This window comes from Argentina silus (genome assembly GCF_951799395.1).
Source record: "Argentina silus genome assembly, chromosome: 8".
In the NCBI taxonomy this organism is placed as follows: Eukaryota; Metazoa; Chordata; class Actinopteri; order Argentiniformes; family Argentinidae; genus Argentina; species Argentina silus.
In genome coordinates this window covers 9,026,225-9,041,549 of record NC_139662.1, presented here as the reverse complement: position 1 = coordinate 9,041,549, position 15,325 = coordinate 9,026,225, and the positions used below count along the sequence as shown (strand labels likewise).

Sequence of the window (15,325 nt, the reverse complement as noted above, 5' to 3'; positions counted from 1 at the left end):
AGACATCGGAGCCTTAACTAATAAGAAACTAAACAAACAAACCAACATACATTGAGTAGAGGGAATGTAGGTCATTGCTTATGTTATATCTCCCAGCTTCATGAAGCCATTTCTTTTAGCTGGGAAAGAATGTCATGAGGTAAAGGCTAGGCCTATCTGCATAGTGGGGGGGAAAGACACCTTCTCACAGGAGAGGCCCCTCTTCGTTGTCTAAACCATGTGTTGATTTATACCTAATCAAATCTAATTTAGAGTTGTTTCATGAAATCAAGTCAAAATAAATAAACATATCTTAGGCTACTTATGGGCAAACAACTGGCATAAGTAATAATGCCTCAGTGTAGGGCATCCAATTAGCTATGAATGAAGCCAAAGCCATTTCAGTCCTGCATTAGAGGCAGTTTCTGTCACTTCACTGATACACAGTAATGAGTCTGGTGTAGTTTGTGTTCTTAGCTGGCTGTCAACCAATTCCCATGAACAAGACAGTAGGCCTACTGTCTCTTTTGAGCTGAGTCTCAACATTACTCAACTGACTGATGATGGCTCGAACAAGTTGCAGCCTGCATACATTAGCAGCAATCTGTGTTATCATTGACAACGTAGAGAGTGAATGTTTTCCACTTCTGTTTCAGAGAATAGGAATAGACACAACATTCATTGGGTGCTGGTTCCTCAACAATGTACATGCAATTAGCCCATACATTTTACACTTGAGAAACAACTACAAGGTGGCTGCTAGCTTGGCTAACCAACAAAGTCAACACTCATGCCATGAGTCATGGGTAATAGTAATATTAATACTCACTCACAAGTGACGTTTGTCTGGCTGGGCTAGGCAATTCTTTTCAATGCTGAATGGACCTTTTCATGAACTGGTGCAAATTAACCATCAGCTATAAACGAGTTAGCTATTAGTTCAATGGACTGCTAAAACATTAAATTGCTGTTAATTAGCTATGACCATCAGGCTGTAGCACCACCACCCGGTTGCTGAGTCTTTCCCAAGACGATGCGGTATCCCCTCTGTCCTGCTGGCGGCGGTGAAGCACTGATGGAATGATAAATCTATGTGAACCATTGATGATGAAGGAGTGATCGCAGATCCTTTATGAACTTTACTGGATCCATTTGTTCAAGGGCGTCGTACTGAGCTGTGTAAATTCCTATCAATAATATTTTTCAAAAGTTAGATAAATGAAGGAATGGAGAACAGTTTGGATCAGATAAGTGCCAATTCATTCGACAGTAGGTCGAATCATCTGAGACACCCTTGTGGACATGTGGATTGCATTCAGAATGCAATGTGAATACAATTCCCCTAGATGGCGCTAGTGGGTTATAAACTGTACAGTTGCAGTCAATGTTAGATTTTAATTTATTCAGTTGGAGTTTTATTTTTCACGAGCCAATGTGCTTTTTATATATTCATTTTGTAATATTCTTTTTAATTCAATACAAAAAGGCATGCCAAATGATTTGCAATTGCTCTTTTGGAAACTGCATATTAAAAAATTAGTCAAGGGATTGCTAATATGTGATATCCATATTATTCCAAGTATTAGACTGAAATAGATCTACCAATGTTTTTGGACCTTCTCTATTTCTCTCTTCCCTGGACAGTGTGTGAACTATTTCTGACCCGAGGTGCAAAAACCTGTTAAGTACATAGGCCACTTCCAGTGTCCGGGAGCTATCCTCTGTCAACAAATGAGAGGGACGCAGATGAGCGTCGGGTGCTGAGACTGTAGCACCAGATAACAGAACGAACATCGTGCAACTTTCAATTTCAATTATGTTGTATAATTCAACTTAAGTTCTGACTAGGATATCCTTCATTTTAGGTAAGTAGTTTTTTTTCTCAGAGTTGATGTGCGTCAGTAGTCTATGTGCACCGTAAATATTGCAACAATGTGTATGGTATATAAATAGTAGCCTAACCAATATGGCAATAATATTATGGCAATTATGGCAATTACCAAAAACATTAGTATCAAAAACGTGTTTGGGTAGGCCAATCAATTATCAAATCACTATTGTCCTGTCTTATTTATTGATTATGACTGGGCTTTTTGTATGTTTATTTATGTGTTTGTTTTATTTTATAACCTGATGTGAAGTGGTCATGCAACCCTGTGTTCAGTAGCTACACCTGCAGCCTGTAAACATTTTCAATAGTGTCCTTTATTATGACCAGTCTAGCCAGAAGTGTATTTCTAGTCAATACAACAATTTGTTTTTAAAGTAAGAGGTAACCAATTATGTTGGTTGTAGGCATATATGTTTGATAACACCTGTTAGTATAGTATGTCATAGATATCACCCTTACATTGTCTAATAGTAATTTAACACAACTGTCACAAATACAACAGCTACACTAAATTACTTGTTTCATGAAATGGTCTCATGTTGGGTGAATAGATTAGATTAGATTAGATTAGATTAGATTAGATTAGATTAGATTCAACTTTATTGTCATTGTGCAGAGTACAAGTACAGAGACAACGAAATGCAGTTAGGAAAGTGAATAGGAAAGTGACAGTGTTTTTTGTGTCTAATTAAACCTATACAGCATATTGCAGGTTTCAGTAGGACATGAGCTTCACTACCCTCTGCTAATACGCTTCTAATTCAATTTGCTGACCATACAGGGATCTGCTTTAAAAAGCTTAAGCGGATACCATACTATAGAGTTACCAGTCAGACTAAGGCAAGACACGGAGAGTATCTAAACACAATTCATCCTTGGGTGCGATTAAAGTAGTAATATGTTGTCTTCTAAAATGAAAAATGTTCAGCTTTGTGAGGCTTCCTGCTCCATGGCTGTAGACCAATAGAACAGTAACATTATTTTGGGATTTTTGAACAGCACGTCCTACTGTTGGAGTGTTTGTTTGCTTAGCATTGTTCTGTAACTGGATTCCTTTACCACATGTTCCAAACAAAGGATTTAAATGGTGTCGTCGGCATCAAGCCACCCCTCATTTCCCCATCTGTATCCTGTACTATAACAAAGGGTCAGGAGAAAGCAGCGTGGGATCCAGAGAGGATCTTAGGGGACGGTTGTGTGGGACATAGGTACACCTTCCGTTTTCATAGTTGAGACAACGCTGCTGAGAGGTATTTTGATTTAAATGTTGATATGATACTATATGCAGTATATGTTAAGTACGATCATGTGTATTCTGCCTATTATATCTGGCCAGGTAAAAACTAGGTAAGCTGCCAAGCTGGTCAGGAAAAACACAGGGCCTTAGTGATTTCATTGTTCTTGGCTGTAGAGTTGATTGTCCTCTCCTTCTTTTGCAGGTGCAGAACAGGAAATGGTGTAAACACATTCTCACAGGAGCTTCCTTTTTCCTCGGCTCTTACATTCCAACATAAACTATTCATCACATTTTCCTTTAATGAATGGAGCAAAATCCAGCCCCAATGGAATGGCCTTTATTGCCAAATAAAAACACATCTTTATTCCAATTGAACTGCTGCTCCAAGATGGCAGATCCCCCAGTTGATATAACTGATTGGGCAGGACTGAGCTTGGCTGAAGTGAGCTTGTCTGAAGTGGACACATGTGAGCTAGAGATTAAAAAGAAGTATGAAGTCATCCCATCTGTAATCTGCTCCATATGCCTATTGTTTGGGATCATCTACTGCTTTCTTGGTAAGCATTTGACAGAGGAAACACAAGATTTACATGTACAGTACTAACACTCAGACACACACAAACAAGACTGAATGTAGAGGAGTATACATTTCTTCTATACACTTTTTCTAAAGTTATAACCCCACAGCTGTAGATGAATCATTACATATTATTCAAAGTTGAACAGTATTCCTACTTGACTACAATGTACTCTATTAGCATTTTATCACCTCACTTGATTGCATTGATGGGCTCAGAGTCAGAAGCTTAAGGGCTAGGTGTCTGGGATCTGCCAGGGGTTTAAGGTGGATAAGCAGCTCCCTGCTGGGAGAGGCAGATGGGACGCCTGAGATACTCACCCTGTATTCCTCGGAGACCGTGTCAAAGCCTGATCACCTGGGTGTCTCACAGTGGGGTTCAAATCCATTTTACCCAACCGATGTACTTGTGAACGTCAATGTCAAATAGATAATAGACCCAATTCTTCTTTAAGGTCCAGTATGTACAATTCAAGCTTTATATTATGCATATAAACATGTTGTTACTGCCCTGGGGTGTTCTAGGGGAGTGGACTCACCGGTTTTCACCTTTCTGTCTCTGGTGGCTGCCTCTTCGGATCATGTGCGCACGCAGGCACACAACCATTAATGTCTGCACTGCACTGCAACTCCATTTCAGGGGGGGGTTATATAATTATTAGGGAGACCAATTTCCAACAAAACTTATGTCCTGCTCCTTTAAGCATGACAGCTATTTCTCACATATTCATGTACATGTACACAAATGATGTGATAAATGAATGATCTCTAATGGTCTACATTACTTTATTACACAAACCATAAGCAATTGTTAAGTTCCATTTGGACATTGTACGGTCAATTTTGGTATTCAGGGACTAAATGTACTCTGCTACCACCAATGGATCCCACATAGTACTGCTACAGGTTTACAGTATTTGATTCCAGATTCCCTCTCCATTTTATGCCTTGGACTTAAACAGTGGCACTGTCCAATACTTAACATATTCCCTCTTTGCCTGTAGGATACCGCTGCTTTAAGATGGTCATGTTCCTGTCAGGCTTCGTGTTTGGATCTGCAGCCGTCTACCTGCTGTACCTGAAGGAGCCTGTGTTGGATATTCAGTTGGGGATGGAGACCAAGGCCGGCGTCGGCCTGGGGGTGGGCGTGCTCTGTGGCCTGGTCACCATGCTGGTATGCATTCTGGGACTCTTCATCTTAGGCCTACAACTGGGGTTTTTGCTCACCCTTGCCAACATGCTGGTGGTCGGACAGTTTTACAGCCTTACTCCAGCATGGGTGCCTCTCAGTGCTCTCCTGTCCACAAGTGTTGTCTGTGCCATTTTCACACTGCAGTGGCAGAAACTATTCACTGTGCTCTCCACCGCTGTATTGGGGGCAGCCGTTGTGATGGTGTGTGTGGACTACCTGGTTGAGACGTCGCTGCTGGCCGGTCATGTGTATGACATCCTGTGTCTCGTTCCCCCACGTCCTCTCTGCTGGTTTAGCTGGGTGATCACAGGTATCTGCCCTCTGCTTGGTCTGATTGGCGTGTTGGTGCAATGGAAGCTCACTGCACACGGGGTATCCTATACAGAAGGTGAGTGGAGCATTTCATACGGAATACTGAATGTCTAAACTGTTAGAGGGATTGGCTAAGGCTTTCAAGATACAAGCCAAGCCATAGAAAGCGCAACTCGTCCACACTAGTTCAGGCAATAGGGGTCACGCTAGAATGACGTGCCTGTCGTAAGACAATGGCCATAGCCTCTCTTTCTCACAATGCATTCATTTCCTTGATTCAATGAGCTTTCTTATACTTTTTGAAGCATTTTACTGAAACATAGCAGCATCCCCCATTCTCATTATGTTCCCTATTCTCAGACTGAATGCCTACTTCCTCAAGATCATCACTGCTTCATAAGCAGCTTATATATATTTGACCAATTTACCTTCAAATACTGTATAACCTAGTAAGTGATGTGTGTATGTGTGTATAAACCTCTTATAATTTCTGTCATTTCTGTTATATCACTGTGGATGCTCCCAGCCATAGTCAGCAGACGGCAGAAGCAAGTTAAGCTGATGCAGATCCGACAGAGAGAAGCCAGGAGAAGACCCAACGGGACATACCAGCGCCGCAAGCCTCCACCCCTAAAGCGCTATGCTGGAGACGTCCTGGCCCCCGTGAGTTTGCCAATATCACAGTACTCTACAAAAACCCATCAGAGGCCTCTCAGTTCATTATAGTTCATTTCCAGTTCATCTGCATTGAGGAAACTTCATAACACTTTGATAATTGAATGATATATGATATTTTTCATTCATCCTGCACTGAATCCTAGAGAATAAGTGTAACAACAATGTATTCCTCTCTCCTCGTCCCTCCAGAGTTACCTCCAGAGCCTTCGCGAGCGGCAGATGGGAACAAGCTCATCAGCAGCCTCAGCAGCATCCAGCAACATCAGCACAGTGACTCACACCATGATTGACTTTGACTATGAGACAGGTTCCATGGTGCCCCTGGTGCCAACATGGTGCTCTTCACCTGTCTATACAGTCTGAGGGAAGACCAAACACACAGCCCTCTAAACTTGTCCTGCCTGGTCCACTGAGGTGCCACACCACTTTTATAAGTGACCCAACCACTTATTTCCGGGTAGACATCCCTGTGACTGTCTTCTGGATATACACAAATATATTGCCATCCTTTGTGCTGCATATTCACCCCCATATCAATGACAAAACATCCAACACAGCAGTATACTGTCGTTTTTTTGTTTTCAATATTCCACCTTTATCATCTCTCAAATATATAAATCAGTAATATTGCTTTATTCTGGTATGCTTGGTCATAGGAATTTCAGTGAGGACATGAATTGTTATTAATTATTTACAGTACAAAAGATCAAGCTGATGCTTTACATGTATATTCTTACATGCCTTGCACAAGAAATTTAAAACATTTTGTTTTCTTTTTCATTTAACTGAATAAATACAAATCTCTAACTTCTACAATATTTCACCTACGGCATTACACCTAGATGATACTAGTTTATAATGAGAATCAATCTACTTCTTGAGAATAAAGCTTTTTGCAGTGTAACAACAGGACCCAACATGACCTCTTGTGGCCTAGTCATGACATTGCATCCATTTTTCTTTAGTGTTGAGAGGGTAGCCCTTATCCACTACTGGGTGGTGGTTGTTTACACGCCAGTACTTCTCTCCTTTGAAGAGGTATATATAGCCGTTTGTCCATGTGAAGGCACTATCCAGGTTGTAGGGTACCCCAGTGAAGAGCTGGGAGATAGGTTTGGGGTACATGCTGAAGTCTGTTGCCCCAATTTCATCCCACTGCCAGTACTCAGAACCCTAGTGAAAAGGGGGGGAGTGAAGGATTAATTGTTATGTGGCCACTTTATCTCACATACTAAGAATAAATGGTCACACATTAGCTGGAAACCAATGGGTGTTTTTTCTTCTTACTTTGACGAAGACCACTTTTTTGTTCCTGTTGAAGTAGAAGGCTGAGTCGACATCAGGAGGAATGTTGACCAAGTGTTTCGGGAAGCCATGGTCAAGTTTAAAGCCTGTATACCTCCACACTTTGGTGCCTGAAAAACAGCATGAGAATGATACTAATAAGTAGCTAATAATAACACTAATATGGACAGTTTGATGCAGTGGTGCTGATCACATGTTCTTTCAGTCATGTGTAGTTAGTTACACTGTAATTAATCTTCTATCAACATCACCACTTTGTTAGAGTGGAACAGTGAGTGTAAGGTACCTGGTTACCAACATACCTTTCAGGAAGTAGGACTTGTTGGTTCTCTGAGAGTGAACGGCTGCATTAAGGCCCCCTGGCAGATCCCTCCATAGCACAGAGATCAGGATGGGCTTGTTGTAGCCTGTGTCAGACACTGTCCACACGTACTGACCACTGAAGACGTACGTCTTACGGAAAGGACCTGGGAAGATAAAAATAAGGAAAACAATCACCTGTAGACTACATTAAATTATTATTATAATTATAAAGGAATATAAAATGTATAAATGACTGATTGTGGACTTTCATAGAAACCCATAGAGTATTAAATAAGGATAATATGTTTAGAGTACCTAACATAATTGCATCCATGGTTTCCCTGCAGGGATCTGGTGGACTTGTCTCTGGGACTGGCTTACTTGGGTTTCTGGATGCAGGGACACGAGTTATTGGCTTTCCTATGAGAGAACATAAACATGTAAAAGTTCCAATCTGCCCTCCCTCAAACACTTGCAGTAAATCAATGTTTACTCCTTCAAATCTCGACGTTTTTTGTAGTCAAATATGAACTGAACATGAAAAATCATAATTCCTGCTGTACCGTACAAAGCCTGGATCCCTCGTATGTCATCAGGATGTAGGTTGAATTTGTCACGGTAGCCCCTGTAGACGGGTCCCATCAGGGCTTTGTGGTGCTGTGAATGGCCCAGGCCCAGGGCGTGACCTATCTCATGTGCTGCTACAATCCTCAGGTTGGAACCAGTGTCCTTCCCCTCCGTCCACAGCTCATCTTCGTCAAAATGCACAATGCCTGAGTCAGGGGCGTCTGCATGGGCCAACACTCGCCCTAGTGACAATGAATGTTTCAGGATGGTGAAATAAATAGTATAGGCCACATCAAAATATACACCCTCCTTCCTCTATTGTTGACATCATCATTACACATATTCACTGTGGAATTTCAAAGATATTGATCTGGAACCAGAGGTCTAGTATGCTTCCCTTCATAGGCTTCAGAATGACCAGTTGTATATTAGTTGTCCTACTTCTACGTGAAATTATTACCCCCCCTCAAAGCCTCACTACATCAAAATATACATCCTCCTCGATTGTCAACATCAATATACTGTATAGTGATGTTATTATCAGGTGGCTGACCAGGTGGCTATAGATGAAATCTGAAAGCTATAATCCATACAATAACAATAAGCAACATGCAACATGAGATGGCTCTTGTGAATAAGGCACTGTATGGAAGAAAACTGCAGAGACTATTGATCAAGAACTTCATTGCAAGTCAACAACAACACAACCTTCTTTCCACAAACCTCTTGTCATTCTCATTGCAGAAGGACAGTTGGACGCAGGTTTACACCTGTGGGGTGCTCTCACCTGGTCCGTCAAATGGCTCTGTACACGTTTTATCCTTCCTGTGAAAGGATATCTTGATGTCTGCTTTTCCCCTCGCCACTTCCTGGAATCTTAGGGGTGTCACTTCACTCCAGTACCTAAACGCAGACTGGATGGCCAATCGTGTTTTTGCCAGTCCCAAATCTGGAGTGTAATTATAGATGCGGTACGTCAGCAACTTCTTACGCCAGTAGCCTGTTGAAATAGCCATCAGTTGTGAAATGTATCATATAAAATGTTTAACCCTTTTTAGAGCCCATTCGATTGGGTGGGCCTACTTTTGCTTCACTAAGTCAAGATGGTATCATCTAACAATCTGCAATAGAAAAATGACCCACCCATCACCCGATATTTGAATGATTTGTTGTTGAAAGAGTCCTCAATACCACATCGAGGTTGCTTCATCATTACTAATGTGGCCTTAGTGAAGCTTCCTGAGATGGGTAAGTCAGTTGCCCTCTGGAAGGTTCTGAAATTAATAAAGGGAAAATAAAAGGTAATGACACACATGTACTGTATCAGCATATATGTATCAGATACTTACATTTATAATGTATTGGCCTCTGAATATCTGCCAAGCAAGATATGAGCAAGACAGCCAAGCTATAGGTACAGTAGCCACTTGGGCAACTTAAAGCAGATGAGAAAAGAGAGCATACACTGTAATTTATGGTGTTTACCTCAGTGCCTCTAAGACTTCTTCAGTCCGATGACCTTGGTTCTTACTGTCCAGTGGGATGTGCAAATAGCCGTAGTTCCTGAGATAGGTCTAGGGAGATAAGGGACACACATATTATAACAGATATTATGTTGAGGAACTTATGCAAGTCCTAGTAAGTCACTCAGCCCACAAGCATCATCCCACGGTTCACCAAACCACATCCGTTACACTCCACCCCTTTTTGACATCCTCCTCCTAATGTGACCAACTGGGTTTAACCTGGATCATCTGCGTGCCACAAGAATGTATTAGCCAGCTGAGCGGTAAGGTAAAGCAAGTCGTCAGTGTGACGCAAGTTACTAATCAAGCAAACATGGTTCACAAAGAATATATACATAGCACCACAGACCTTTTCAGTTGGAGGAGAAAGCATCAGTTGTATTACAGACACAGTTGTAATCTGTATTCTTACCATGGCTTCCATGAATTCCTCCCTGTTCAAGGCAATGGACGATACGGTTGTCAGAAAGACAAGGAGCAGCATGAACTCAATTCTGTATTCCATCTTGAAATATTTCCAGTCTGAGGAAAATTAAGTAAATAAGTTTTTCTTGTCTCTATGCAATATATTGATGAATACAACATTTGAGATAAAATAATCTTTGAATCTTTCCCAGGTAGTGTTGTCAAAACCTGAAGTTTATTCTAAATGTTTTCGTGTAGGCTAAGTCTATCATTTATCCACTGTTGATCTCTCTCTCTGTATGTCTGCTGTGTGTCTGGTTTGAATGCAGTTTTTATACCATCAAGTGCCCACTGGGGCTTGCTTCCAACCACACAATAAATCACTACATGGAATGTAATGTGGGATTACTTACGGACAAATAAATACCCCAGACATAGACAGCATCTCTTGAAGTACACTCCTACTTACACTTACACTCCCACTGTAGCCATCCCAATATATATCCCCTTTCAATGGATAGAATGGCTCCTACAGACACAGGTCCTACGTCAAAGGAAGTCAATAACATCATTATTAACTCAATTTAATTAACAATAAACCTTTTAAAAGACCAAATTGAGACATGGCTTCAAAACAGATGTTACCTCCAATTCATGTAAGATTCAGTTAATATACAATGGAACACTATAATAATTCAAAAAGAAGGTTGTGTCTTTAATTAATTTCTTGATATTTCATTATGGTGTAATACTTTTACATCAATGTGTTTACCATTCATATTAAGTCTGTTTCTTTCCTTATAACAAAAATGTGAGTCACTAATTACAACTGTTGAACTCTCCAATGTTGGCTCCCTCTTAAGACCTCAAAGACAGCTGGGCAATATAAAGGAATAACTTACTGATAGACCCAATTGAAGGCTATGCCAAATATAGCCTATGCCAAATATATCCTGGATGTTGTTCAAATGAGATTCCTGTTATTGTTGAATTACAGCACATTTCTCTATACATATATCTGTAGTCTGTAAGATAATAATGCTGTCACCCATTTACAATTTGTGAGTTTTACAACTGCCCTAAAACAGCAAAACAACTGACCACATTTCCGCTCTGAGACAACAGTTAATTACAATGATTATATCTAGGAAGCCAATCACACAAAACAATGTTGCATAATATATCAGTTTGGCCTCTACATGTAGAACTCTTTACCTTTTTGCACCTCACCTAACTGCAAAGACATTTACAACTGCACCTCGCCTGTATAAAATGCTGCTAATGTTGTATGTTGTATGTGTATGTTATGTGTGATACCCCCTATGTCTGTATGCTACTTGGAACCTGAATTTCCCCCTGGGATAAATAAAGTTTCTATCTATCTATCTATCTATCCCTACTGTATGTCCTGTCATCAAGTTGAGCTTAAGTATTTGTTTAAACTGAGCATCAGTAATAGTATCACAGGTCAGACTCAACAATAATCATTAAGCAATCATAGACCCATTGCTTAAAATATTGATCATGGAAGACATGCATTAGAAAATACTGCATAGCTATCTAAAAACAAGGTGAGAACTGTCAACGTTGAACATTGTCGCCAGATTTGATATATATTCCATATGTATTTCCTATGTATGAATTCTCCCATGCTGCTTAGAGGATCGGAATTCCGCCTCAGTCATGTTGGAACCAAATTACACTTGAACATAACAGACCCCAACAAAAAACAGATAACTGCACCAGCTATTTTTACATTTTGCACATTCTTCTTTATTGCTCTACTTGAAACATCCTTAATGTCAACAATTAAACCAGACTGGATATTTTTTACTGTTCCACCCCCACCCCCACCCCCATAAGTCTGGAAAACAGTGACAGGAAAGAAAAATCCTTTCTCTTACGTTTTATTATTCTGTCGTGTAGTGTACTCCATTACAGTGGTGTCTGACTCCTAGTCTCTGATTTGACCAGTAGAGGGCACCATTCATCTATCTAAATTAACAGTAACAACAAAAGATCATTTCAGATGAGTGGAGAGCGTACATTTCAGTGGTGGAAGGGTGTTAAATTCTGTAACAGTCCAACTTTCAGGTACCAGGTTAATTTCCAGTAAACCAAGAACAATGGGTTTACCAGAAACATGCTTATCACATTTGCCTATATACCTATCATTATTTCCTCTAACTAACTGAGGACCTCTCTTATGCATCTCAGAAAACGATTTGTCTTTCCTGTTATCATGCAAGCCACACAACAGCACCTCTTACTCAGGCTGTTGACAGAAACAGATTAAACTAAGTCAGGGGCACATTATGGTTTTACTATGGTTTCACTTTTTATTGTGGATGTAAATTCTAACTGTGTTTCAAATCAGCTAATCGTTGACAACATTATGTAACCTTTCAATTCAAACAGAGACGGGTCAACAAAATGATCTCAGGTATGGGGAACATTTAATGCAATTAACTCTAATATAGAATATTTGATGCTGTTATCTTGACAGTTGAAGGTAAACAAATAAATAAAAACATGATGCACAGACAAATGATTTTACAACTATAAGTGAATGGCCATTGTTCATTGCCAATATGTGCAGATATCAGTTCAGATATCTCAACAATTATTTCACAAGTACATTAGAAATGAAGTAAAGAAAAAAATAGGTCTGCATGATCAGTCATTGTCAACATAACTTGAGGTGTTGGTTTGATATTCACTTGATACTCCAAAGCCAAAGTTCATATTGATTGACAGATAACACCAAATCGTCAGAAAATGTTCAAAGGAAGCTCATCTAAACACAGCTGTAAAAAATCCCTTTCTTTTTGTGAACTGGGTGTTTGTATTTTTTTTAACTGTATCTTACTCCCACAATTGACCCCTTTGACAGCTGTTTCTCAAGAATCCTCCTCAAGTTGCAGCAACTCGTCCTGTAAGGTCTTAACCCTCCCAAGCTTTTCCAACTGCTCTTTTGTGGCTTGCTTGATCTCCCCAGAGTCAATTTTCTGCTGCAGCTCCTCAACCTGCCGCAGCTTCTTCCTCAGGTTTTTGATCTTCTTGACTTTTTCAGCTGCTACTGTTGAAGGATCATCTTCGGACATCCCAGTAAGGGTCCCCTGTGGGGACTTCTTGTTTTCTCCACCCTCTGCAATTGCCACATTCTCAACAGCATCTCTCAGTGTTTCCACATCCACATCTTCGTCCTGGCCTGGTTGCTGCTGCTTGCGTTTTTCTTTCCGTTTAATGTTACGTTTGGCTGCTTTGGAGAGCCCAGCTGTCTCACTCTCCGCACTGCCAGGGATCCCTTGCTGGTGATGCTTTGCCTGGGACGCATCTTCAGGGCTCATACCAGGGGGTAGGTCCGGCTTGCTCTTGAAGAACTTCACATATTTGTTTTCATACCTGAGTGCACAAGGACAGAAAGCACAGAGAAAGAAAATGAATGAAACAAAGCTCTAATCACGAAGCCATCAAAACACAATTCCATACTACCTGATCTCACATCCCAGATTTCATAGCTACATCACAGCACATGCAATAATCAAAGGCACACCGTTTGACTCTGCAATATTACATGTTGCTACATGTCTAACTAGAATGCATAATGACAATTCTAATGCCTGGTGGTATTTGGAAACAATTTATTTGAGCAACTCATTTCAGGTGGTTTCAGTACTTCACATGCTTATGCTAGGGAGCAATTACTTACACAGGGACTTCTTCCTGGGGGACAAAGCCGTCCCTCACCTTCCGAGGTTTCCTCCAGGTTCCATCAGGTCGCTGAGTGGCAGCAATGTATTTCCCTATAGCAAGAAAGCAGAAGCAATATGACCAAAAATGACAAATAACTTTTTATGTTGTTTTGTTATGTGGACTCAAGCTTGCTGAAATATTTTTCTACTGACATACTTTAGCTAAAAGTCTTTACATTATAATCCGGTAATGAAAATTGCCTAATCATTAACACAATTACGTATTCCTTATTTGTTTGTTTTTACATTGTTACATTGTTTAGCATGTTTAAAAAGTAATGCTGCTCTCATGAAATGACATCCCTTGCAGAACAGACAGCTATGCCATAGAGTACAAATCAAGTGCAATGGGATGGGATGCGTTTGCACCATATTTGTTTACGTTTTTGATGGTGGCCCACTCTTCGATGGCATGCACATCTTTTTTTTTTTTTAAAGAAGACAAGACTAATCGCAGCACTACAGCTGTTTCTTTTCTTAGCATAGCTACTACTAGCAACAATGATCAAGTTCGAGTTAGCTAGCTTCAAGTTCTAACCGGTGCATTGTGAGGAGCCCGTGAAATCTCGGTAGATTTGGTAGCTAACGTTAGCTAGCCAGCATGCCATAGCAATACACGTCACGTTAATCGCTCCACAACGTAGCGTTAGCTGTCAATGTTGCGCGGTTACATTTGTTTGATATCTAATGACAGATGTGTTTGTAACACTTCGTGTTATGCGTGTTCCTTCTCAAATAACATCACTTTCATCAGCCTTACCAGAATCATCTTCCACATAAGGGGTTGCCATTTTGGACAATGGTATACTTCCGTTCTAGCAAAGACATTGTAACCAAGAGGCGGGACTTTTTGCATTTTGGGTGAACGCGCTAACGGCTAATATCGGAGTGCATTGTGGTATACAAGGAGACAAGTTGCTCAGTAGAGGCCAATTAAAGTGAATGTGAAATGCACAAAAAAATGGTCCTCCAAGGGATTTCTGTGAAGAGACTGCTCGATAATTACCTATTTTTCTTAATTATATCATACAACTAATTTGTTTTCGAACTAACCTGACATATATTAAGATGTTTCAACCTTCCTTTGAGGAGAAAAGTGAGATTGAATGCTCCTTAGCTCCTCAAGTCAAGTGAAGTCAATGTTTATTGGTCATATGCACAAGATACAGTTTGTAAATTCTACAATGAAATGTTTATGCTTGAGATTTGCAACCGCAAGAATACAATACAATAATAACCCAATAGTCAATAAGTGTAAATAAGGCAATAAGTGAAGATAAAGTGAGCAATACAATGCAGTAGGCCTAATAAATAGCGGTAGTGAGTGTGTGTGTGTGTGTGTGTGTGTGTGTGTGTGTGTGTGTGTGTGTGTGTGTGTGTGTGTGTGTGTGTGTGTGTGTGTACATATAGACACCGACTAGCTGCATTATCCTGAATGTGGTCGAGGGCTTGATCTGGCTTGTCTTGATCTGATGGGTCCATTTAAGTCCTCAGTGATGTGGACACTACTGTTGACCCTCTCCACTGCAACCCTGTCTATATTGAAAGGGGGCCCATCGTTGTGGACTTCTTGTTCCTATAGTCCACAATCATCTCCT

General features: G+C 40.5%; 3 protein-coding genes across 3 annotated transcripts; 1 reads left to right on the top strand and 2 right to left on the bottom strand.

Moving 5' to 3' along the window:
- Positions 1-3,495: 3,495 nt before the first annotated feature.
- On the top strand, positions 3,496-6,452 carry LOC310808909 (transmembrane protein 198-like; the record flags this gene model as incomplete). The annotated part of the gene is made up of 4 exons (XM_083676008.1): positions 3,496-3,664; positions 4,689-5,264; positions 5,715-5,851; positions 6,056-6,452. 4 exons carry the CDS (start codon positions 3,496-3,498, stop codon positions 6,227-6,229), a joined length of 1,056 nt encoding a protein of 351 aa, XP_083532134.1. The 3' UTR covers positions 6,230-6,452.
- An 11-nt stretch (positions 6,453-6,463) lies between these two features.
- LOC310808908 (matrix metalloproteinase-19-like) lies at positions 6,464-10,072 on the bottom strand (the record flags this gene model as incomplete). The annotated part of the gene is made up of 9 exons (XM_083676007.1): positions 6,464-7,039; positions 7,154-7,281; positions 7,474-7,638; positions 7,856-7,894; positions 8,038-8,283; positions 8,829-9,041; positions 9,185-9,315; positions 9,527-9,615; positions 9,980-10,072. 9 exons carry the CDS (start codon positions 10,070-10,072, stop codon positions 6,800-6,802), a joined length of 1,344 nt encoding a protein of 447 aa, XP_083532133.1. The 3' UTR covers positions 6,464-6,799.
- A 1,408-nt stretch (positions 10,073-11,480) lies between these two features.
- On the bottom strand, positions 11,481-14,524 carry pym1 (PYM homolog 1, exon junction complex associated factor). The gene is made up of 3 exons (XM_083676117.1): positions 14,488-14,524; positions 13,685-13,778; positions 11,481-13,377 (listed from the first exon to the last, which is right to left on the bottom strand). Exons 1-3 carry the CDS (start codon positions 14,516-14,518, stop codon positions 12,873-12,875), a joined length of 630 nt encoding a protein of 209 aa, XP_083532243.1. The 5' UTR covers positions 14,519-14,524; the 3' UTR covers positions 11,481-12,872.
- Between the last annotated feature and the right edge of the window lie 801 nt (positions 14,525-15,325).